This window comes from Sus scrofa, chromosome X (assembly GCF_054392235.1).
Source record: "Sus scrofa isolate SSC_HxYL_T2T_F1_AM1 chromosome X, Sscrofa_HxYL_maternal_Yorkshire_Landrace_v2.0, whole genome shotgun sequence".
In the NCBI taxonomy this organism is placed as follows: domain Eukaryota; kingdom Metazoa; phylum Chordata; class Mammalia; order Artiodactyla; family Suidae; genus Sus; species Sus scrofa.
The window spans coordinates 14,302,220-14,326,375 of record NC_139401.1 but is presented as its reverse complement, the minus strand read 5'-3'; the positions used below and the strand labels follow the sequence as shown (position 1 = coordinate 14,326,375).

General features: G+C 45.3%; 1 protein-coding gene across 9 annotated transcripts; it reads left to right on the top strand.

Moving 5' to 3' along the window:
- On the top strand, nt 1-24,156 carry GEMIN8 (gem nuclear organelle associated protein 8). Of its 9 annotated transcripts, XM_085006218.1 has the most exons (7): nt 1-127; nt 1,543-1,611; nt 3,836-3,919; nt 5,613-5,652; nt 8,836-8,880; nt 9,523-9,973; nt 23,612-24,156. In XM_085006218.1, exons 5-7 carry the CDS (start codon nt 8,869-8,871, stop codon nt 23,866-23,868), a joined length of 720 nt encoding a protein of 239 aa, XP_084862344.1. In that variant the 5' UTR covers nt 1-127; nt 1,543-1,611; nt 3,836-3,919; nt 5,613-5,652; nt 8,836-8,868; the 3' UTR covers nt 23,869-24,156.

Sequence of the window (24,156 nt, the reverse complement as noted above, 5' to 3'; positions counted from 1 at the left end):
CTTACCGGAAGCCCACGTGTAGTCGCCCCGGCAACAGCCTCTCCTGCTCCCCGCATCCTCAGTTTCCCACCGGAAGTAGGTCCCTGCTCGCCCACCGCCCAGGATCCTCAACTTACGCGCCCTCGAGGTGACTTCGGGGGCGGCTGGGTTTCATTTGGGGAATGAAGGAGGGTCTTGCAGGCTTCTGAGCCTGGCTTTCTCTGAGGCCAGGAGAGCTGAGGGCTTGGCCGTCACGTTGTCGTCATTATCATCCTGAGGCAAGAGGTGGACACAGGCCCATGAGATCCCTAAATCGTTGGTTAATTGTGAGAAGGAACTGGTTCCAGAGCCTCTTGGCTCTGCCATGCACGAAAATCACTGGATGACTTAAATGCGCAGTTAAGTTAAATTTGAATTGCGCGAAGTGGGGCTCAGGCATTGGTAATTTTATTAAAGCTACCCAGGCGATTTTAATGTGCCGGGAAATGCTACGTTACACTGTCTGGAAAGTGAAATCAGACTTTGCCCACCCAGACCTGTATCAGAAGATCGCCCCGGTCAGCTTCATCCTTAGAGGGATGTCCAGAATATTGGCCCCATCTACTCAAAAATTGTTGTTTTCTTTCCCCTTGCACGTTGACCTCTGTGGGAGGTCAGAGGTTTTGATGGAAGTCATCTGGAGAGCATTTGGCCACCTGTGGTCCTCTCTGCACCTTACTTGTGGTGGAGAGTGTCCTTTCCCACTTTTCTTTCTTAGTAGTTAGGTGGAGTTGAACCAGTAGCCAACAAAGTACCTTTTAGCTCTGAAACCCTGAGAGTCCCTTAGAACAAATCAGAAGTTTCTGAAGAATTTTATTTCTTTCAGGAATGATTTTTAAAGTTGTTTCACAGGCTAGGTTCTGTATTCAGCTGTTTTGGACCTTAAGTCAGAACATTACCTGAAAGTCTCAAGATTAGTAACACAAGTAACGTTTCTGCAGTTACTTACTTTCAGCGTTCCCATGAATTGTGGAGTGGCAGTAATCTTTAAAAGTACAGTTGATACTAATGTAGTTTATAGGAATAACAGTCTCTTTGGGGTGGCACTGTGAACAGAAACCATGTATTTTAAAAGACTGTTGGCTAGTAAGTAACTTTGGATAGGCATAGCTGAAGGCAAGTTTACAGTAAGGTGTACAGATCTTCTCTGTGTTTGTGGCTGTCTTGGAAAAGGATATAAACTAAAGCTCCAGAGAGAATTTTCATTCTAAAAGTGTTTTACAGATGGTGAAGGATTATTTTGGTTTTTAGGATGCCACATTTAAGGATAGGATGGGATGATAAGGATAGATAGGGAGGGAAAAATGAACAAATAACCAAAGAGTAGAGGTCGGAGAATTCACGAAATAGTTGTGTTACTGTTGGAACTCCAGTTGGCCCTTCATTCTGCATTACTGGGTACGAAGGGCCGACTGTCCCCCATTTTGTGTAACTGACCTAGCATCTGCGGAATTTGGTATTGGCAGGGATCCTGGAACCAGTTCCCCACAGTCACTGAGGGACTTCTGTATTTCTCTACAATAGGAAATCCAGCTACAGAACTGTGAAAAAAATGAACGAGTGAAAGAAGAGCATAACTGTTTTTGATCAAAGGTCAGATGATTTGAAAATATCTTTAAAAACATATTCATGTATTTAAATGTCTGCTCTCTGAAGAGATTTGGAGCATTATAGTCAGAGTTATTTGAGTTACTAGCTAGCCAGTGATTTTAGGGAAGGTAGAGGTCGGAGGAGAGTGTTAACAGAAAACAACAATCCCCATAGCATCTGAGGGCAGGAAATATTAGCTGTGATTTTTTTGTGTGTGCTGGAAAGCAAATAGGAAATTTAAAAGGAATAGATGACAGAATCCATGCCTACAGGTAATTGATGTAATACCCAAATGGCAGGGACATAGTGAGTGCCGTTTAAATTTATAAAAGAGAGATTAACGTGGAATTACCCTGTATGTGTTTACGGAAGTAAAATTTGAAAGAATACTCCTGACATCCGCTGGCGATTTTAACCACTTAAAACTAGTCATGGTTTGGGCTGATATGCTCATAACTTGTATTACCTGCCGCCTACCCAATCCTTATTCCTTTATAGTCACACTAGGTTTTGCTGTTGGAAGAATATCCTTGCAATGAAGGGAACTTAACTTTTTCCTCATTGTATAATTAGTACGTCTTCCTGATTTGTGTTGTATTATTAGTACGTCTTTCTCAATTATCCCAGTCTTCAGCTATCCTATTGCCTATTGTGTTTGTGAGTCAGGGGGTAACTTTGTTTTAAGGTGTCCTCATATTTCACTTCTGATTCTTATGTTAGTCACATGGGGATTTGGTGAACTTGCAAATAAATCCATTCACAAATCCATCACCCTTGCTGACACATTAAACAATGCCCTTCTGTGGGTGGAATATTATTGGTATTAAAAAGAATTGTTAACTATACCCTTTCAACCTTGTTTGTGACATTGCTTCTTATTGCACCATCCACAAGAGTAAGTTGGGGCTTGGTGTTGCCGGAATGAGAAGGAAATAAAGCTCAGCTTTTGGCCTCCCTCGCCCATCTGCTTTAACTGTTACAGACGGAGAGGTGCAGGCCTTCTGAACACAGTAGCCCGTGCACTTGTGGGAGGCCTCTGCCAGGTTGGGAAGATGGAGCTTGGGCCGCTGAGGGTGGAAAAAGGCCATTCAGACTCAAGCCACCTTCGACGTCCAAATCACTAAGCAGGGACCATGCCAAGCCACAGGAGGGAGCCCCTGAGGGCAGCGAGCCGGATGAACTTGCCAACCTTGCGTGGGAGCTAGGGGTGATGGCGGGAAGCAGTGCTCTCCAAAACACCTCATTTTCTCATTTATCTTAGCTGAGGAAGTTCCTGCGGGCGTGTGTGTTATTGGGAGACATCTCTGATAGGGTCATTACTGCACAGAGATTCCAAGAGCTGCATGTGATTCGGTGTAGGTAATTCAGATTTCTCACCATCCCATCTTTTATTTTGAGCCATGTCCAGCAGAGCCCTTTCCTTCTGCCTTGGAACTGTGTGTATTGAAGGCCTAATTACATTCCCTCAATTCTCTGGTTGGCTCAAAAAACTCACACTAGTAGGAGCCTTACAGGAAAGTTGCATAACTTCTTTAATGGCTGACGTTGAATGTGTTTCCCTGCAAAAATCAAAGCAGAAGAATTTTCATGTTTTTAATTTTCAGAATTCCAGTGGAAAAGGAGGGTAGAGGGGAAGATCCAGTTCCAGAGTACATATTGTCATTTTGAAAGGACTTTGAGTTTTATTTTGTTTATCTTGTCACTATGACACATCCTAGATCTGCTATTTATGAGAATACATATAGGCAGTAAAAAGACTGTGTCCAGTGTCATTACCTTTCAACCAGGCCACGTTACTTATTGGTGGAAATGTTTAATGACTGGATGGAAATAGTCACATTTCATCTATGGAAAACCACAAAGCTCTTGCCTGTTGTTGTTCATGTATATTTATGCATTTAAAAAATACATTTCCCAGGGTAAGCAGGGTCATTGAAGAATGAGTGCATTTTTTAAGAAAGGCCATATGGGAAAATATATCATTCACGACCCAGAGACACTGTCTTTTTGCCCAGGGCCCGCGGCAGTGTTTCGTGAATGACCTCAGCGCTGTGTTTTTCCTTCCTTCTCTGGTGGTTGAGGACAGAGGATGAATTCGGGCTCTGTACTCGCCTGGGCTCAGCTGGGCAGTGACTATTGTGCCATTGTCCTTCCTGGGGAGGGCTGCCCAGTTGGTCAGGCTGTGGACCCCAGCCTTCCCTGACATTGACCCTCTCCTTTCTTTCAGCTCCGCCATCCCGTTAGAAGAAAAGTTGCCGTGCAGTCCTTGAAGTCAGGGGGCCACTGTAGAGTAGGAGACCCTCCCGGGGAGGTAGGGCGTGAAAGATAAAATTAAAGACCATTGAAAGGGCATCTCAATCTGCTATGAACATAGCTTTCTTTTCTTTGAGATGGTGGCGGTGTGTGAAAGTCTTGCCGTAGCTCCTGGAGTTATTTTAATGTTCACTTTTTGGAAACCCAGGTATTTTTATTAGGTCCTTAAGGTGTCTGTGCAGGAAGAGGAACCAGTTTTAAAAAGCTAATAAGGTCCGTTCTTACAGATTCTCACCTTCCCTTGGGCGCTAACCCATGCGGTCAGCAAGGAAGGATTTGTCTTGCTTCTTGCAATAATAACACTCAGGACTCTCTCCTGGCCAGATTACTGCCTAGCCCGGGCAGCTAGTCCAATCCCCATCAGAAATCATGGCACTGCATATGCTTTCTAAGCCCTATCGATTGATGCTGTTTTCAGCAGTTTGGGTTTGTTCGTTTTGTTTTTTGTTTCCTTTTTTTATGATTTTTATTTTTTCCATATAGTTGGTTTATAGTGTTCTGTCACTTTCTCCTATACAGCAGAGTAGCTCAGTCACACATACATATCGATGTTCTTTTTCTCACATTATCCTCCATCATGTTCCATCGTAAGTGACTAGATATAGTTTGTGCTATACACCAGGATCTCATTGCTTATCTACTCCACATGCAATAGTTTGCATCTATTAACCCTAAACTGGTTTTTTGTTTGGTTTGTTTCTCTCCCTTAAGTCTTGAAATGTCTATGTAGCTCTTTAAGAAATGGTCCAATTTGCTTATTTAGTCACGGAGACGGTTCTGTTGCCCTCAGTGTTAGGAACTGGTTACCAGAATTGCTGTTGGTCATCATCACAGTTTTCTTGCTGCCACCAGTCTTATTCTGAGCCTGATAACTTACAGGACAGGTGAGAATCTCAGAGTTCCTCCACTGATGTCCAAGTGCAAAGTGAGGAACAATTAGGATGCTCACCATCCTGAGGGCAGAGTCTACAGTGTCATAATGTGTTAACTCTAGCAGGGGTGGGCATGTGGTGGCCTGTGGCTTGTGTTTGTACTGCCCAGCAGCTAAGAATGGTGTTTTGATTTTTAAAGGATCGTGAGAGGTTTTTTCCCTCCTTTTTTTTCTTCCTTTCCTTGCTGATATGGTTAACAGAATGTTTTTTATTGAAGTGTAATTAATTTATAATGTTGTGTTAGTTTCATGTGTACAGCAAAGTGATTCATTTACACACACACACATACATATTCTTCTCCAGATTCTTTTCCATTATAAGGATTTTTTTTAATTAAAAAAAAAAAGAGGAAGGCCATGTGACAGGCTGGATGTGGCCCATTGGCCCAGAATGTTTACGATTTGGCCCTTTAGAGAAAAAAATTGCTGGCATAAAATACCAAGAGTAATCCTGGAAATAGTGAGCTAGTAATAATTATAAAGCTCTGTGCAAGCTGCTCTTTCTTTAGATGTGTTTTTCTATATTTTATTTGATTTTAGAGAGATTAATTGATTAACTTGTCATTCATTCTCAGGAACTGTTTTTTCAACTTGAAGTTTTATATATTTTTTTATTGAAGTATAGTTGATTTATGTTAGCTTCAGATGTACAGGAAAGTGGTTCAGTTATACATATGTGTATGATATTATATATGTGTGTGTATTTGTGTGTGTGTGTGTGTATATATTTATATTTTTTTCTTTCTGATTCTTCTTCAAGATTATTACAGCATACTGAGTAGAGTTCCCTGTGCTATACAGTAAGTTCTTGTCTATTTTATATATAGTAGTGTGTATATGTTAATCCCAAGATCCTAAAATTTATTCCCCCTCCCCCGCCCCATTTCCCCTTTGGTCACCATAAGTTTGTTTTCTGTGTCTGTGGGTCTGTTTCTGTTTTGTATATAAATTCATTTGTATCTTTTTTTTTAAGATTTCACATATAAGTGGTACTATTTTTAATAAAATATCTATAGGATTTTAGGAATCTTAAAGATACTTAAAATGTAAAAGGGTATGATACACGAGTTTTGGAATTTAGGGGGGGTGTAATTAAAGCCAAGGGTGAAGTGAGCAGCATATACCACATAGAGCCTGAGGACTCTAAACCTGTTGGAGGATGGCAGCAGATTTAATTCTACCTGTTCCATGGCCAAAACAATACAGAAAGCATAATCAGCATAAAATCAATGACAGAGCTGCCTGTATTCCATGATGAATGTAAATTCATCTTTCCTTCATGGCCTGGGTCTTAAAAGAGTCCAGCATCTCAGCAGATGAGTTGGTAGGCTTTATGGAGTTGGCACAGTGTGCTGAATCTGAGCTGCTTCTGATCCAAATGCTAGAACTGGCTTTCTTCGGTCATCACACCTCATTGTCCTGACTGCTTTCTTGCACAAGTGCTCACAGTGCCTTTTGTGACTTCTGAGGCAGTGGCACATGGCAGCCCTTCTATCAGCTTATTTGTTGAATCAAAGTCAGAAGTAAGTAACCACTCCTCAAATTAGCACTCCCATCCCCTTTTTAATCACAGCCATTGACATTTGAACAGCCTGGCGAACATGATGAATTGCACTTGAACCTCTTAAACAGTTGTCTACTCTACTGCGCATGTCCACCTTGTAGCCCTGAAGAGAGGAGCCTCTCATAAGCCATCTTGTGCATTTTCAGAATACTAGTACTACTGCTTCTAAAGCCAGCCTGGGTGTTCCCAGTTATAAATAAGAAACAGGATTTCCTAAGGTCTGCAGTCGTGTTCATTCATGATAATGCTTATTACATATCTGAAGCTGTCAGATCTCCCAGTTTGAGATAATTAATATTTACAATGATCTGGTTCTAAGTACACATTTTATAAGGCATAGACACGTGGGTTCAAAACTCTTAATTTCCTGCAGACACGCAGATGTCTCCTAGGCTTTTCTAATTTAGTTCCTGTGCTAATTGTTAATCTCTAAAACAAATTTGATTAAGATACACATGGAGTTCTCTTTAATGTCATTATGTGCTTTAGGCTCTCAGAAAGCTGTTCAGATTTCGTGGTAGACATATAAAACCTGGCTGGAGTGAATTAGCCACTTAAAGGCTGCACCTTACACTTTAGCCCTCAAGTATAGACTGATTTCTACTGTAATTTCTGTTGTGTTGGTTTTACTTCTGTAGGTCGTTAGCCCCTTAATTGTATTGACTGTTTTATACATATTTCCTCAGTAGTCTGTAAAGCACATAGCAGTTAGCCAGATTTTCAGATAATTGCTAGTGTTTTAAGCCTTTAGTTTTTAAAGTAATGTGAACTTAATTTTTTTTTTTCCTGTCATTGTAGGGCTGCATCCATGGCATATGGAGGTTCCCAGGCTAGGGGTCTAATCGGAGCTACAGCTGCTGGCCTACACCACAGCGACGGCAACACAGGATCCGAGCCACATCTGCAACCTACACCAGAGCTCGCGGCAACGCTGGATCCTTAAGCCACTGAGCGAGGCCAGGGATCGAACCTGCAACCTCATGGTTCCTAGTCGGATTCATTTCTGCTGCACCATGATGGGAACTACTGTGAACTTCATTTACACTTGTATTTTCACTGTACTTACTACCTTTTCCCTGGTTGACATTCATCGCATGTGTGTGTTTGTGAATTTAGAACAGGGAACAGGAAGTGTGGGCTGTGTTTAAGATAAATTTACAGAAGATCATGTCAGTACTGTTGGAAATACCCCATCTGAAAGCTTGTTATATCTAAGCTTTCATTCTCTTTAGGCTAAATCTTAAAAGATGAGGTCAGTTAACATCTCAGTTTTCCATATTAACCATAGCAAAACATCTGATGGAGATTACACAATAAGTCAAGTTTATTTCTTAAGGCTTGGAGATTTAAAATTCTACTGTATAATTAAGTGAAGTAGGAAAAATAGGACTCCTTCAGTATCTGATTTCCACACTTTGAAACCCCAGGTACCTGTGTACTCAGTATCCAGTTGTATTAGTGGTTTCATCTCATAGATGCTTAAATTCTCATGCGTTTTAGGTCATTACTTTTGTGTAACTTTTTTTTCCAAGTACATTCTGGTATAGGCTGGCATCTTAGTATCTCTGAACCCTTGAACAAGAAATAAAAAAAAGAGTTTGTTTAAACAGGTTGTAAAAGTTGAAGCTGCAGGTTAAGCTTTACCTTCAGGTATTTCCTGTCATGTCAGTAAATCATAAGAGGTAGGTGGGGGAAAAGGGGTAAATCCTGGCAGAGTAAGGCTGTTGGGCAGAGGTACTCTATGCACTTGCTCAGTGGAGGGTCTCTGCAGAACTGTGTCTCCTCCTGCAGAGATACAGGGTTGTTAAGCCAGGAGAGTATGGGGTCAGTGCTGGCTGAAAGATGCTTATTGCAATCAAAACAAAACAAGGCCCATTTGTGGAGCTTAAAGCCCAGGGGACCACCCGGCTAGAGAGATGGATGTTTTATTTAGAGAGGCTTCCCCAAATCCCAAGTCTGAGGAAAGACCCAACTAAGGTTCCCAGTGAGTTGACAAGAGGTATTCGATTTAGGCCTCGGGGACATCCAGGGGAAAGATAAACAGGCGCTAGCATGAGCTAAGGATTTGTTAATAAAGTCATAGCTATTCATTTTTAGTTGATGATGCCCATATTATTTTATATATATATATATATATATTTATATGGTTACTTTCACAGATTTTACTTTCAATAGGGAAACAGGTGGCTATGCTTGAACAGTGCAGTGTCCTTTGAGCCACTGAATCATACCAAAGGGGCTCCCCCCTTTTCAGAGCCCAAGGTCCCAGCCAGGTGCCAGGGTGCCGTGGTGGTGTGTTGTGTGAAGACCAGGCACCGGCTGAGGAGAGCAGCCTGAGGAGCTGCTTTACGAAGTGCAAAATGGCCACAAATATCACACCCCTCTACTGACCAGCTGTCTGCATTCTGTTCTTTCCTAGTTCCTGTGCTCGTTTGGACTTTCACTATTGGAGATGGCAGCAGAGGTAAGAAGTGTTTTGTTTTGTTTTGTTTTTTCTTAACTCACCGGAGAAAAAAGTGAGTTTTAGTCTTTAAAGTCTTGACGTCTCATTGATGGAGAAGACCAAAGAAATCGTCTGAAAGCTCAGACGTAAGCACAATGGCTGCATTGCTGGTCTTCTCCTGGCCCTGGCAGAGGAGTGGGCAGCCGCGGGTGGGGGCGGTGGGTAGAGACAGAGGGGCGGGAGAACACCATGCTCACTGGTTCATGTGGTCCTTGGTAGGCATTTGTAACTTGGAACTAGGCACTTAATTACACTGGGAAGAAAGGGCCAAGATGATAGACGTGGAGTCCTCATTGCCTCCTGCATCTCATCTAAAAATGTCCATTAAATAGCCTCTGTCTGCACTTTATAATGGGCTGTAGCCTCAGACTAAGTGTTCCACACGAGCCTCATGCACACGTGCTTCAGAGCAGGTGTGCCCACGCTTGGCGCCCACCGTCGGCGTGGACCTGTCCTATATCCCCCTTGGCCCAGCTGCGTCCTTCTGGAGAAGAGGAAGTCCGTCGCTGTGCAGGAAACACACGGCGCTCGGCCGATGAAACAGTTGAGGACGCCCTTGAGGCTGCCCCATGCGTGGAACCTCCCCTTCCCTTTGCTTTGTAGACGGCCCCCGGGCAAGCTCCCGAGTCTTGGTGCTCCCATCCTGTCTACGCAAGATACTGGCACCATTACCATCAGGCCATGGCGTGGATGCGCAGCCACCAGAGCGCCTATCGGAAGGCCGTGGAATCTTTCTTCTCCTCCCCGTGGTACTTCCCCCCCGCAGGCCTTGCCCAGGGGGCTTATGCCCAGGAGGGCGGGAGTCCTTGGCCCGACTCTGAGCAGCCCCCGGCCCCGGGGGGCTCCTGCCACCAGTATCCGCATGCGGGTGGGCCTGAGCCGGGTCCGCGCGGCAGAGAAGAGCCAGCTTGGTCCGCGGAGGAGGAGGAGGAGGAGCAGGAGGAGGAGAGCGAGTCCGACGACGGCGGCATAGAGTGCGACCTGAGCAACATGGAGATCACGGAGGAGCTGCGCCAGTACTTCGCCCAGACCGAGCGGCACCGGGAGGAGCGCCGTGAGTCCTCCCTGCGTCCCCTTCCCGCCTCTGTATCCTTCAAACCCTCTGCTGGGTACAGAGAGTATTTCCAACCCAGTCCTGAGCCTGGAACAGCTTCCGTGGGATGTGGAACCTCAGCCATATACGTTTCCAGAGTTGTTTTAGTGTAGGACTAGTTGTGGTCCTAGAGCAAAACTCATCCTAAGAGTCCCTCTGCCATTTACTGGCTTTTAGACACTACATCAGATGGGGTGTGTGCGTGTGCACGTGTGTGTGTTTCCTCTCTACCTGACAGTCCCTCAGGATAAGCCTCTTTCACACGTGAGGAAAGGGAGCCTTCAGGAGGTTCATTGACGTGGTCTGTGGTCCCCAACTTGTCATTTGCTATTAAGATTCAAACCAAGGTCTGTCTGACTCCAATTCTAGCACACACTTAGGGGTTAGGTTTTGTCCCTAAGACCCCTAGTTTCCTAAAATACTGTTCCCGCTCACTGGCACCCAGCCCTGAGACTGCCCTGGGGCTACACAGCTACCAAGTCTTAAATCTTAAGCTCCCTTCAGAGTTGCAATCAGCATGAACCTCAACAGAATGACAAAATGCCTGGTCCTTACCCTCTCTGGTTTGATCCTGCACATGGCTGTCCGTCCCTGGGGTGAGAGAATTGTGATAGTGATCGTATGTCTTCAGTTGGAAGGCAGGAATTTTCTTTTTAAAATTTCTTACTAACTTGCCACAGAAAAAAACCTAAAACTGCTTTTTGTACTTTTCCTACTACTAAGACTTACCAGCCCACTTACACTCTTAAGTGCTCTCACAGACATACACACGCTTTTCTCCCTATTACAACCATAATACAGCCTCAGTAGTATTTTTATTGAGTTCTAGTTATATATTTTACATAGAATTTTCTTTTTTTTAACTTTTTTTTCTACTGTACAGCATGGTGACCCAGTTACACATACATGTATACATTCTTTTTTCTCACATTATCATGCTCCATCATAAGTGACCAGACAGAGTTTCCAGTGCTACACAGCAGGATCTCATGGCTAATCCATTCCAAAAGCAATAGTCTGCATCTATTAACCCCAAAGTCCCAGTCCATCCCACTCCCTCCCCCTCCCCCTCGGCAACCACAAGTCTATTCTCCAAGTCCATGATTTTCTTTTCTGTGGAAAGGTTCCTTTGTGCCATATACTAGATTACAGATATAAGTGATATCATATGGCATTTGTCTTTCTCTTTCTGACTGACTTCACTCAGTATGAGAGTCTTTCGTCCTATCCATGTTGCTACAAATGGCATTGTTTTGTTCTTTTTTATGGCTGAGTAGTATTCCATTGTGTATATATACCACATCTTCCTAATCCAATTATCTGTCAATGGACATTTGGGTTGATTCCATGTCTTGACTATTGTGAATAGTGCTACAATGAACATGTGGGTGCATGTGTCTTTTTTAAGGAAAGTTTTGTCCAGATATATGCCCAAGAGTGCGATTGCTAGGTCATGGGGTAGTTCTATGTATAGTTTTCTGAGGTACCTCCATACTGTTCTCCATAGTGGTTGTATCAGCTTACATTCCCACCAAGAGTGCAGGAGGGTTCCCTTTTCTCCACACCCCCTCTAGCACTTGTTATTTGTGAACTTAAGAATGATGGCCATTCTGACTGGTGTGAGGTGGTATCTCATGGTAGTTTTGATTTGCATTTCTCTAATAATCAGGGATGTTGAGCATTGTTTCAGGTGCTTATTGGCCATCAGTATATCTTCCTTGGAGAAATGTCTGTTCAGGTCTTTGGCCCACTTTTCAATTGGGTTGTTGGCTTTTTTGCTGTTGACTTGTATAAGTTGCTTGTATATTCTGGAGATTAAGCCCTTGTCAGTTGCATCACTTGACGCTATTTTCTCCCATTCCGTAAGTTGTCTTTTTGTTTTCTTTGTGGTTTCCTTTGCTGTGCAAAAGCTTGTCAGTTCGATTAGGTCCCATTGGTTTATTTGTGCTTTTATTTCTGTGGCTTTGGGAGACTGACCTGAGAAAACATTTGTGAGGGTGATGTCAGAGAAAGTTTTGCCTGTGTTCTCTTCCAGGAATTGGATGGTGTCTTGTCTTACATTTCAGTCTTTCAGCCATTTTGAGTTCAGTTTTGTGCATGGTCTCAGGGTTTGTTCTAGTTTCATTGATTTGCATGCAGCTGTCTAGGTTTTCCAGCAGTACTTGCTAGAAAGACTGTCTTTTTCTCATTTTGTGTTCTTGCCTTCTTTGTCAAAGATGAATTGACCATAGGTGTCTGGGTTTATTTCTGGTTTCTCTGTTCTGTTCCATTGGTCTGTCTGTCTGTTTTGGTACCAGGACCACACTGTCTTGTTGACTGTGGCTTCGTAATATTGCCTGAAGTCTGGGAGAGTTATGCCTCCTGCTTGGTTTTTGTTCTTCAGAATTGCTGTGGCAATTCTGGGTCTTTTGTGGCTCCATATAAATTTTGGGATTGTTTGTTCTAGTTCTGTGAAAAATATCATGGGTCATTTGATAGGGGTTGCATTGAATCTGTAGATTGCCTTGGGTAGTATGGCCATTTTTACAATATTAATTTTTCCAACCCAGGAGCATGGAATATCTTTCCATTGAAAGACTTATATGCTGAGAACTATAAAACACTAATCAAGGAAATTTTAGAATTTTCTAATAAACAGAGACATAGAAGCCTGGGGATGGGTGAGTGTCGTTTCCATCTTGATTGATCTCTGTTTTCCTAATGATGGGCTGGCATGTACTGATCCCTACTGGGCCCCAGGAACTGGGGAGTGCGGGAGTCCTTGGTCCTACTCTGAGCAGTCCCCCGGCTTCTGGGGACTCCCACCACCAGAAGCTGGCTCTTCTGTGTCACGTGGACACGGCCCAGGCCCACCTGCGTGTGAATACTGATGGTGGGAGTTCTCGGAGGCCAGGGGCTGCTCAGAGTAGGACCAAGGACTCCCACCCTCCTGAGCAGTGAGCTGTGTATAGGACTCAGGCCCCTCAGTGGTTTTGCTTGTAATTCTTCCAACTATTCTTTCGGGTTTTTTTACTTCCCTTCTTTTGATTAAACCATTGAGTTCTTTGATGCATATTAGAAAGTATATCTAAGCAGGTATTTTTGAAACAGTACTTTCTATTACACATAGAAAGCATGGCTTTCCTTGATCTTCAGAAATAAATTTTACCTTTTTTCAAAATACATATGAAACGACTGTCAGCCTAATTTAGAAGTACACAACAAATGAAGGAGAGTCAGCATTGGAGTGTGTCCACCTGTGGTTGCAATGCTGTTAGTTACAGCTTTTGAAAAAGAAACATGGTGGAGATAGGGCTTATTTCTGTTGTCCTTACCTGAAGGCAGAAGAACGTGTTTTTCCTGCCAGAGAGGACTCCTTTTGTGCTAGAAGTTGTAAGTCAGGATGCGGGCAAACCTCAGTCATCTAAAAGGCCCTTTTTTTTTTTTAAGTTGAAATATAGGTGGTTTACAGTGTTGTATGGGTTTCTGCTGTACAGCAAAGTGATTTAGTTATACATGTATATATTTTAAAACATCCTTTTCCATTATGCTTTATCACAGGACATTGAATATAGTCCCCTGTGCTATACAGCAGGACCTTGTTGTTTAAGCCCCTCCATGGGGTTCCACCTGCTTACCCTAACCTCCCAGTCTATCTCTCCCCCAGCCCCTCCCCCCTTGGCAGCCACAAGTTTGTTCTCCTTGTCCATGAGTTTGTTTCTGTTTTATAGATAGGTTCATTTGTGCCATATTTTAGATTCCACATATAAATGATGTCATATGGTATTTGTCTTTCGCTTTCTGACTTACTTCATTTAATATGAGAATCTCTAGTTCTGTCAGTGTTGCTGCAAATGGCATTATTTCCTTCTTTTTTGTGACTGAGTAGTATTCCATTGTATATATGTACCACATCTTCTTAATGCATTCATCTGTCAGTGGACATTTAGGTTGTTTCCTGGTCTTGGCTGTTGTGAATAGTGCTGTTTGAACATAGGAGTGCATGTGTCTTTTGGAATGAATGTTTTGTCTGGCTAGATGCCTCGGAGTGGAATTGCTGGATCATATGGTAACTCTATCTGAAAGGCCATTTTTAATTACTTGCTAATTTAAAGTAAACCTGATAGAATTATTCAGTGGAAAATAGAGATGAATGAAATGAAAATAAAATAATGAAATGTGTCCTTCCCATGTCAGCAGTTCGGTTGCAGATACATGGTTAAGAACCATCCCTGAGGGAGTTCCCGTCGTGGCGCAGCAAAAACGAATCTGACTAGGAACCATGAGGTTGTGGGTTCGATCCCTGGCCTCACTCAGTAGGTCACGGATCTGGCATTGCCGTGAGCTGTGGTGTGGGTTGCAGGCATGGCTTGGATTCTGCGTTGCTGTGGCTCTGGCATAGGCCAGCAGCTGTAGCTCCGTTTAGACCCCTAGCCTGGGAACCTCCACATGCCTTGGATGCAGCTCTAAAAAGCAAAAGAATAAAAGAACCATCCCTGAGACTTCCTGTTGTGGCTCAGCAGTAAATGAACCCAGCTAGTATCCGTGAGGATGTGGGTTCGATCCCTGGCCTCACTCAGTGGGTTAAGGATCCGGTGTTGCCTTGAACTGTGGTGTAGGTCACAGATGAGGCTCCGATCCCAAGTTGTTGTGTCTGTGGCGTGGGCCGTCGGCTACAGCTCTGATTTGACCCCTAGCCTGGGGAAAAACAAACAAACAAAAAAACCCTGTTTCTCCTTCTTGCCTTTGTCAGGTAGAATTCCAGCTAGGTTAAGGGAAACTCATGAAGGTTGTCTGCTTAGTCGTGCCTGGCACTTGATATTGTTTAGAGTGAATGAATGAAGTCTTGCAGTATGAATTATGAGCCTTAAATCAGAACTTTCCCAACCCCGTCCTGTGAAGGGCTGAACTTGCTGTGGTTCTGTGGGCCGTTTTACAGAGTGAAAGTAGGCTTTGATGCCTTTGTAGACTTGAGGAACTTCATGTCTTGTTTGATATTATTCCTAAATCTGCTTCGTTTACATCAGGGCTCCAAATCATATTATTATCATAACTGTTATGGGTTGAATTGGGTGACCTAAAAAAAAAAAAAATTGTCGGAGTCTTAATCCCCTGGACCTCAGGATGTGACCTTATTTGGAAATAGGTGCTTTTTTAACCTGCGGTAACAGGTTAAAATGAGGTCATCAGGGTGGGCCCTGATCCAGTGTGACCGGTGTCCTTATAAAAAGCGAAAAATCTGGATGCAGAGACCGACACACACCCAGGCAGAAGGCCGCATGAGGACGTGAGGCCTGGGGCTGTGCTGCCAGAAGCTGGGGACGGGCCTGGGCCGACCTTCTCTAGCGGCTTGTGGGGGGGCACAGCCCTGCTGACAGCCTCCAGAACCGCGAGGTAATACACTTCTGTTGTTCTGAGGCGCCCAGTTTGCTGCACTTTGTTACAGCAACCCTAGGAAGCTGATCGGGTAACCCCGTCGGAGTTTTCTTTTGTTCCCCGATGCAGTCTGTGAGCAGGCCGTGAAGTGAACCACGCGGGTCTTGCCGTCCCTGTGAGGAAGATGTGGTACCTCTTTGTTTTGCCATGATCTAGGTAGCAAACAGCAAAAAAGGGAATTTGGTGAAAACCCTCACAACCTCCGTCTTTACCCACCGATGTTCACGTTATCGTTGGTGTAGTTATACACAGGCCCGCTCCAATCGCAGGCTTCCAGCCTCGCTCCAGCCCTTACTGGCCAGGGCTTCTCTTCTTGTGCACCACCTCCCCTCGCCGTTCTGCGCCTCAGTCTCCTCCACTGTGAAATGGGAATCCTGATGAAGGGGGTGGTACTTGTGAAGATCAAGGAGACAAGAAGGAAAAGTTAACAGAACAGTGTTCTGCTCGCAAGTCAGCGCCCACGGAATGTTCATTGTTACAGTTGGTTGCTGGTAACTCCTGCTTTAACATGGATTATTAACCATGAGGGCATTTACTCTGATACTCTTTGTCTTGATTAGTGCTCGATTGAGATTCTGTTTATTTTTAATAAGGTGTTCAGTGACTTCAAGAAAAAGTCATATATTTCTGCCCTGGGCAGCACTTTTCAAATTCTTAAATTTATTTAGAATAATGAAAACAGAAAAGAATGAAAAGCTTTGGGGTCTGTCAAGTTTAGGCACTAATACGATTTAGTTATTAACACAACTTTTAGTTCTGTTTTGAGGACCTTCTTGCTTGATATAACTTAATATAGTAAAATGCAGGGGCTGGGAAAATGAACCCACTTCCACATTTCTCATAGCAGCACTAAACACCTTCAGCTTCTGTGACTGTGTGCTTTTAAAGCGTGTAATTGTAGCATAATTCAAAACTGCTTGTGCTGGGGTCACCGATGCTCTTGTGTCCTGTATTCTGCCCTGAAAGCACTATCAGGTCCCCAGGAGATGTGAGATTTGTCTGGCGAGCATGAGAATGGGCTGTGGTGTCCAAATCTAATCTTACACCAAAAGTGCTGGTGAGAAACGTAACGCTGGCGAAGTGCTGCCCATTAGTTCAGCGCTGCAGCATCAGGTGGCACGTGGGATCAGTACATGTCCCTTGGAGCAGTAATGAATGATGGCATTCAGATGGAAGCAATTTGAATGCCCATGGTGCCTCCCAGTCCATCACCTTCGCTCAGAATGCTCACGGAGGTGTAGTTACCTACACAACTGAGGAAATGCTTTGCTAAAGAGATGAGGGACCCGAGCAGTATGAACACTTGGTTGAAGTTATTTTGCTCCTGAGCCCGTAGAAGTGGCGGACTCCACCCTGAACACAAATCATTTAGAGAACACAGATTTTATAAGATACTATTAGCAAGGGAAAATGTAGCAAAACTTGAAAGGTATAGTTCATCATTGGAGTCTTATTTAATATTTCCTTGAGATAAAATCCTTTAGACTGGACAGCGTGTTCTTGTTTGTGCTTACTCTTCTTCCAGATATTTCTAATTTCACATATTTCAGTGATAAAACCAAAAGATTTTAAGTAGAAACAAAAGAACCCCTTTTGTGCAGTGGTGACAGGCATGGTTTTGGTTATATGTCATCATTTCCTAAGGAGTTAATTCTTTCATTTAAAACTTCAGTGGTAGCACCGCTTACAGGAAAGACAGTTGTAAAGTTTTCAAAGGTCAGCTGTGTTTTCAGTTATTTCTTAGGAAAAACATTTATTGTTAGGTTAAGAAAGGTACCAGTTTTTTAGCCATCTGTAACCATCCATTGAGACTGCAAGTTCCTCGTCCCGATACTTAGAGGGAAAATGAGTGGAAGCTCTCATGCCCCGTAGAGAAGCAGGCCCCCCAAACAAATCCTTGCCACTGTCGTTTGGGGCATGAACCAGTCACATACCTGTCACCTATGTTTTGGGGGTAGATGTTGGGCCCAAACAGGGACATAGTCACAAAGAGCAAACCTAGGTGGGAAGAGAAGGCAAAGGCAAGTTGAAAATGGTACCTGGAAGAGCCACCTGGTGTGGGCCATGGGTCCTTGGCCAGTGAGGGGAAGAGCCAGTGAACTCAGCAGTCAGAGGAGCCCCACGGGTCGTGGTGGCGAAACGGAGCGTACGCTAGGCCTTGAGGCCCGGGTGCAGAATACCAGGGAAAGAAAGGGGGGGAGCGCCCTCCCCACCCAGCACCCAAAGTGCTCTTCTCACCCAAGGACCTGGATGTGTCTTATGCACATCCAATGGTCAACATCTGTGTCCACTCGGGCACAGTTTCGACCCCGGTTTTCCTAGCGAGGCGTCAGTCCGTGCAACCCCACCTGGCTCTCCCTCAGTCTGCACTCCACTGAAAACCTAGAGGGTCCAGCAAAGGCCACGGTCCAGGGTTAGTGAGCCGTTTTGGTTCCGTCAGTGAGACTGAAATGGGGGATCATGTTGTCTGCGCACAGTCCCGCCGCATGTGCCTGTTTCATCCAGTCCAGATGTTTAGATGGGCATGAAACCGATGGATGAGAAGATACATGAGTGGCCATAGAGCAGTGGAAGGGAGGGCTAGAAACGCACGTTTCTTCTAAAACTGCACATGGCGATTGTCCGCGGACATAGGGACTACATTTGCTATGGAGAGAGGGCAGCGGAATGCGGACCACAGACCCATCGGAAATGGTCCAGCTCTGCTGGCAAGCACCTGTGTTCTGGGTGTGTTGCTGACAAGCTGGAAATGGGGCATCCGTGATAGAAATCAAGGCTGTGCTTGCACTCGGTTGTTCTGAGGTCATTAATTCTGGCAACACAGTGGAGAATATAACCAGACATGCTAATCCTAGAAAAAGGGGGGGAATCACACTCTTTAACACTCCTCTGTCTTAGTGCTTTGTCTTCCAAATGTTCTGCCTTTGAGCTACTTATCTGTGGAAACTGAATGAACATTTTCCTGCCACGTCAGGTTCTCTGAAGCCCAAGTCCCTTCCCATGACTTTTTTTTCCTTTATAGACTTTAAATGTGCATATGGTAACATCATGTAAATGTACAGGTTAGGTGGAGAATATCTAAGTTATATATCCTGAACCCAGGTGAAATCCAGTAGCGTTTCTCTTAATAGTATACTGTTTTTCTTGTTTCACTCTTGAATTAGTTTCCTAGTATTGCTGTTACAAATTACCACAAACCGCGTAGGGCAAAACTGTAGAATTTTCTTCTCTCGCAGTTCTGGAGGCCAGAAAACCAATATCAACGTGTCAGCAGAGCCCTGCTCCCTCCAAAGACTCTAGGGCCTGCCTCTGCCAGCTTCAGTGGCTCGCTGCTGTCTTTCTTTGGCTTGTGGCAGCATAGCTGCCATCTCTTCTGCCATCTTTATGTGCTTTCTCCCTGTGGCTATGCATGTCCTTTTCTGTCTCACATAAGGACACTCTCATTGGACTTAGGACCCACCCTTATCCAGTACAATCTTTTCTCGATCCTTCCCTTAATTACATCTGCAAAGACCCTATTTCCAAATAAAATCACATTCTAAAGTTCCCCGTTGATGTAAATTTGGGGAGACAACAATAAACCCACTAATACCCTAATTTTTTTTTTTGTCTTTTTGTTGTTGTTGTTGTTGTTGTTGTTGTTGTTGTTGTTGCTATTTCTTGGGCCGCTCCCGCGGCATATGGAGGTTCCCAGGCTAGGGGTCTAATCGGAGCTGTAGCCACCGGCCTACGCCAGAGCCACAGCAACGTGGGATCCGAGCCGCGTCTGCAACCTACACCACAGCTCACGGCAACGCCGGATCGTGAACCCACTGAGCAAGGGCAGGGACCGAACCCGCAACCTCATGGTTCCTAGTCGGATTCATTAACCACTGCACCACGACGGGAACTCCAATACCCTATTTTAAAGCTGGAATCTAAAGATACTCTGATTTATATTCAAACCAGTTGCCTTGGAAGTTCCTGCTGTGGCTCAGCGGGTTGAGAATCCACCTGCAGCAGCTCGGGTCACTGCAGAAGTTCAGGTTCCATCCCACGCAGTGGGCTAAAGGATCCAGCATTGCCACAGCTGTGGCGTAGGTCGCAGCTGCAGCTTGGAGTCAGTCCTTGGCCCGGGAACTTCCATATGCCTCAAGTGCAGCCATTTAAAAAAAAAAAAAAAAAAAAAAACTTGTCGGAGTTCCCGTTGTGGTGCAGTGGAAACTAATCTGACTAGGACACATGAGATTTTGGGTTCGATCCCTGGTCTCGCTCAGTGGGTTTAGGATCCGGCGTTGCTGTGAGCTGTGGTGTGGGTCGCAGACACGGCTGGGATCTGGTGTTGCTGTGGCTGTGGTGTAGGCCGGCAGCTGTAGCTCCAATTAGACCCCTAGCCTGGGAACCTCCATGTGCCGTGGTTGTGGCCCTCAAAAAAAAAGACAAAAAGACCAAAAAAAAAAAAATTTGTCCTGCCCAAATAGCCTATAAGAAAAAAGTGCTTGGTAACATTGAGTCCACAGCTTTTTTCAGGGAAAATGACCCACCTGTCCACGACAGGGCCCCCGTTCAGTTCTGTCTGAAGTGTGATGTTGACTTCTCTGCTTCAGCCAAATGATTCTCCAGCTGGTTGGCTGATCCCTCCCCTTGTTTTGTTGGGAAGAAAACCTGCCAGTGATTGAGAAAACTTTCTTTCATCAGGAGGGAGGAAGCCATAAATAGAGCTCAGAGTAAGTAGGGGCCTTCAAATGCATATTGCCTCCCCTAAGTCATTATACACTAAAGCACTTTCAGATGCTACCTGTAGCCTCCAGTGCCCAGCCAGTCTGAGGGTATTTGGTTTTAAGGTGACTGGTTGTCAGATTTGTAGTCTAACATTAGAACTTGTTTTTTGAAATTGTGTGAGGAAGTACAGGCACAGCGATGGAAATGTAAGGGAACAAAATCAGGCCCCAACTCAGTGGTACCCCTTCCTCCCCCGCTCCCCCAGCCTCTCCCCTCCGCGGCTCTGAGGACCTGCAGGAGGGGGCTCTGCCCAGCGCCTTCTGAGAGTTGAGCATCTGTTTCTCTATCCCTGGGTTGTCATTTTTCTTCAGCAGCATCTGGAAGGAACAGTTGTTCACAAAAAATAACTTATGGCCTGTGTCCGAGCTTTCTCTTGACAACCATTTCTGAGCACCTGCTTTGGGTCGGGCTACTGGTGCCACGGGCCCCTCTCCCCGCCCCTCCAATCTGTGTTTGAGGACGACTGCCCACCGTGCAGGAAACCGCCGCACTTCTTTTTTTTTTAATAATTCAATGAATTTTATTATATTTATAGTTGTACAGCCATCATCACAACCTAATTTTAGAACGTTTCCTCAACTTCTTGTGAGGCAGGGAGGGCACAAGGGTTGGGCCTTAAATTTTCATGAAGAAACCTGGATGGGACGGAGATACAAGTAGAGGACCAGGAGCAGAGGGCCGTGTCTTGTATTCTTTTATTCTTACACCGGGTAAACTTTATTAAGAACTAAAACCCTATGACGGTTGATGAGATGAGCATGTGCTGAGTGCAGACCTGGAGAGCGGCACGGGCTCCATTGATGGCCCGCTGGGCTTGCTTTGGCATCACGTAGTGTTTCAGAGGAAAGGGCTCTTGGTGTATAATTGTTGAACCAATCTAATGTCTGGAAGATAGTTTTTGTCAGAAGGGCAGCAGAAACAAGCGTAATTACAACCATGTTAAGAAAAAGAAAAGAGGCAAAAAGTAAAAAGGTAAAATTCACATATCGTAACGGCAGAGAGCAACACTTACTAAGGGAGCAGAGATTCCGGTGTTTATTAAAACTTTCGAACTCAGAGACTGAGATTTCGGCAGGAAGTTGAACATCTGTTGTGGCACTAAATCAGTCGGTGAGAATGATGTCAGTCTTGGGATAAATTCGAGAGTAGGGGGTGCGTGGTCTGGGAACCTCTGCCGCAGCAGCCGCACATGGTAAGTCGCTTCCTGGGGCCCAAGAATTGGTGACAAGTCCAAGGCTCTCCCAGGTAGCAGAGGGAATTTGTTGTCCCTGGCTAGGGTGGAAATGCCAAGCCTTGGGAAGAGCAGGCCCCAGTGGGAGGAGAGGCTAGAATTCAAACGCCCATGAGAACTGAACATCTTAAATCCTCAAGTTTCGCACTTGCTGGAAAGACCAAAACTGAGAAAGAAATGCGGGTTGACCATTCATTTGCATATCAGGCCAGTATTTGGCTTAGTTGTGCCTTGCACAGTGAGTCCAGTTCTGCCTTTTCCATGGGCGAGCTAACAGTTGTTTTGCATTTCTTCTGCTTGACAGTCATGGCTTATCCATGCATTACTTCCTTACTTAAAAATAAGCTGCACAGAACAGAAACAGACTTGCAGGCATGGACAGCAGACCTGTGGTTGCCAAGGGGGACGGGGAGGGAGTGGGATGGATTGGGAGTTTGGGGTTCATAGACGCAAACTGTTACATTAAGAATGGATAAGCCATGCGGTCCTTCTGTAGAGCACAGGGAATTACGTCCAATCACTTGTAATGGAACATGAAGAAAGGTAATATGAGAAAAAGAATGTTTGTATATGTATGACTGGGTTACTTTGCTGTACAGCAGACATTGACAGAACAATGTAAATTAACTATAATTTAAAAATTTTAAATAAGCTGCAGATGCGCACAGACTGAAATGGCCACATGTATTTGTAGTAATATTTCCAAGTTTATGAAACTCCTTCCCACTATCTCCAAGGTGTGATTTATAAAGAATAGGATTTGTGAGTGACTCTGCCTAGCCACATAAATAACACAGCCACGTAAATATCTTGCCATTCATTTGACTTGCTCACTGTTGTGTTCCCTTCCATAGTAAGCTTTCATTCTATTACCTTTTTTTTTTTCAGCCAAGGGGGAATGATTTGTATCATTGTTTGATTCCCCTACAGCCATCTTCCCTCCTTACTAAGTAGCATTTCTCTAGGTAGCAGTGGTGGCTAAAGATGCTCGCACTCTACTACCAGTTTCTCTATTCCTGACAGAGTCCCTTACAAAAATCGTTGTCAGTTGGCTAAATTGAGTTGGTTTTATTGACATTTTTATGTTTTTTCTACCTACGTAAGAATAAAAGTTACAGGCGTTCCCATTGTGGTTCAGCAAGTTAAGAAACTGACCTAGTATCCATGAGGTTGCAGGTTCGATCCCTAACCTTGCTCAGTGGGTTAAGGATCCAGTGTTGCCGTGAGCTGTGGTGTAGGTTGCAGATTCGGCTTGGACCCTGCGTTGCTGTGGCTGTGGCCTAGGCTGGTAGCTGCAGCTCTGATTCGACCGCCTAGCCTGGGAACTTCCATATGCCAGCAGGTGCGGCCCAAAAAGAAAAGAAAAAAAAAAAAGAATATAAAGTTACTTGTTATAGTAAAAAGAAAGAGGCAAGAATAACCTGAGTAAATACTTCTTGCTCTGCAAGAATCCATGTAAACTCATAGCATTAGGGCGTCCTCCTTGAAGCTGAGCCTGAGCTGACCTGGGAGGTGAAGGGGCAGGTCCCATTCTGTGTGAGGAAGGCACAGGCTGCTGTGGGGGTGTTCACACAACAGCAGGATGGGGTGGGCACAATTGGGCTTTCTCGGCCCTGTTGCTTTGGGCAAGTGTTGTCTCCACTAACCTTTCCTTGAGTGAAGTGATTGGTCTTTGGGACGCATGCAGGGATCATCGATCATCTTCAGTTCTCCAGCTGTTAGCACTTCCCTTTTCCAGATGACCTCCAATCCGTACCTCTTTCAGAGAAGTGATTTTTCCCACCGCCTCATTTGTGGTGGGAAGTACAACTTCTCACCACGTGGGACTCAGTGGAAAGCCTTTGCTTTCCCTGTTGGCCCCGTGCACTGTTTGAGAGCAAGTGGGCCCCACCAGCCAGGCCCCACTGGGCCGCTCTTGGGCAGCAGTGTAGACGAAAAGAGAGGCCCACGTGGTTGCGTTTTTCCCCTATGTTACCAGGGCGGGTTGCAGAGGTTTGATAGTTTGTGGCCTGTTGCCCTTTCTGTGGGCGTGTAGCCCCCGATAAGGGAGCCCACCGCTTCATAACTAGGCGGGAGCCGTACGCCTTGACTCTGAGACACCCCGGCCCGGGTTCGAGCGGTAGAGTAGAGGGAGTGAGGCCGTGGGGCACGCCCAGCTCACCGGGCCGTGGGCCGTGTCGCTTGCTCCCCAGGGCGGCAGCAGCAGCTGGATGCGGCGCGCCTGGACGACTATGTCAACGCCGACCACGACCTGTACTGTGACACGCGCCGCTCCGCGCTGCCCCCGGCCGAGCGGCCCGGCGAGCGGCGCGCGGCCGAGATGCGGCGCCTGTACGGGGCCAGCGCCGCCAAGATCCAGGCCATGGAGGCGGCCGTGCAGCTCAGCTTCGACAAGCACTGCGACCGCAAGCAGCCCAAGTACTGGCCCGTCATCCCGCTCAAGTTCTGACGCCCCGCCTGCAGCCCCTGCCCTGGGCTGCCCTCTGCCCTCGCTCGCTCGCCCCTGGTCTTCTCCAGGAAAGGGGATGCTGACAAATGAGCATTCTCACCAAAGTCGAGTGTCCCCCCCGCCCCCGCCCGGGAGCAGGGGCAGGGGGAGCGGTGTCAGCCACCTAGAGGGGGCAGGACGTGCCCTGTGGCCACCGTGAGATTTTCTTTGGACATAGGTAAATCATATATATCCCCCTGGTTTTTAATGTCAATAATAGCATAGAGTTCATTAAAGTTCTTACTTGGA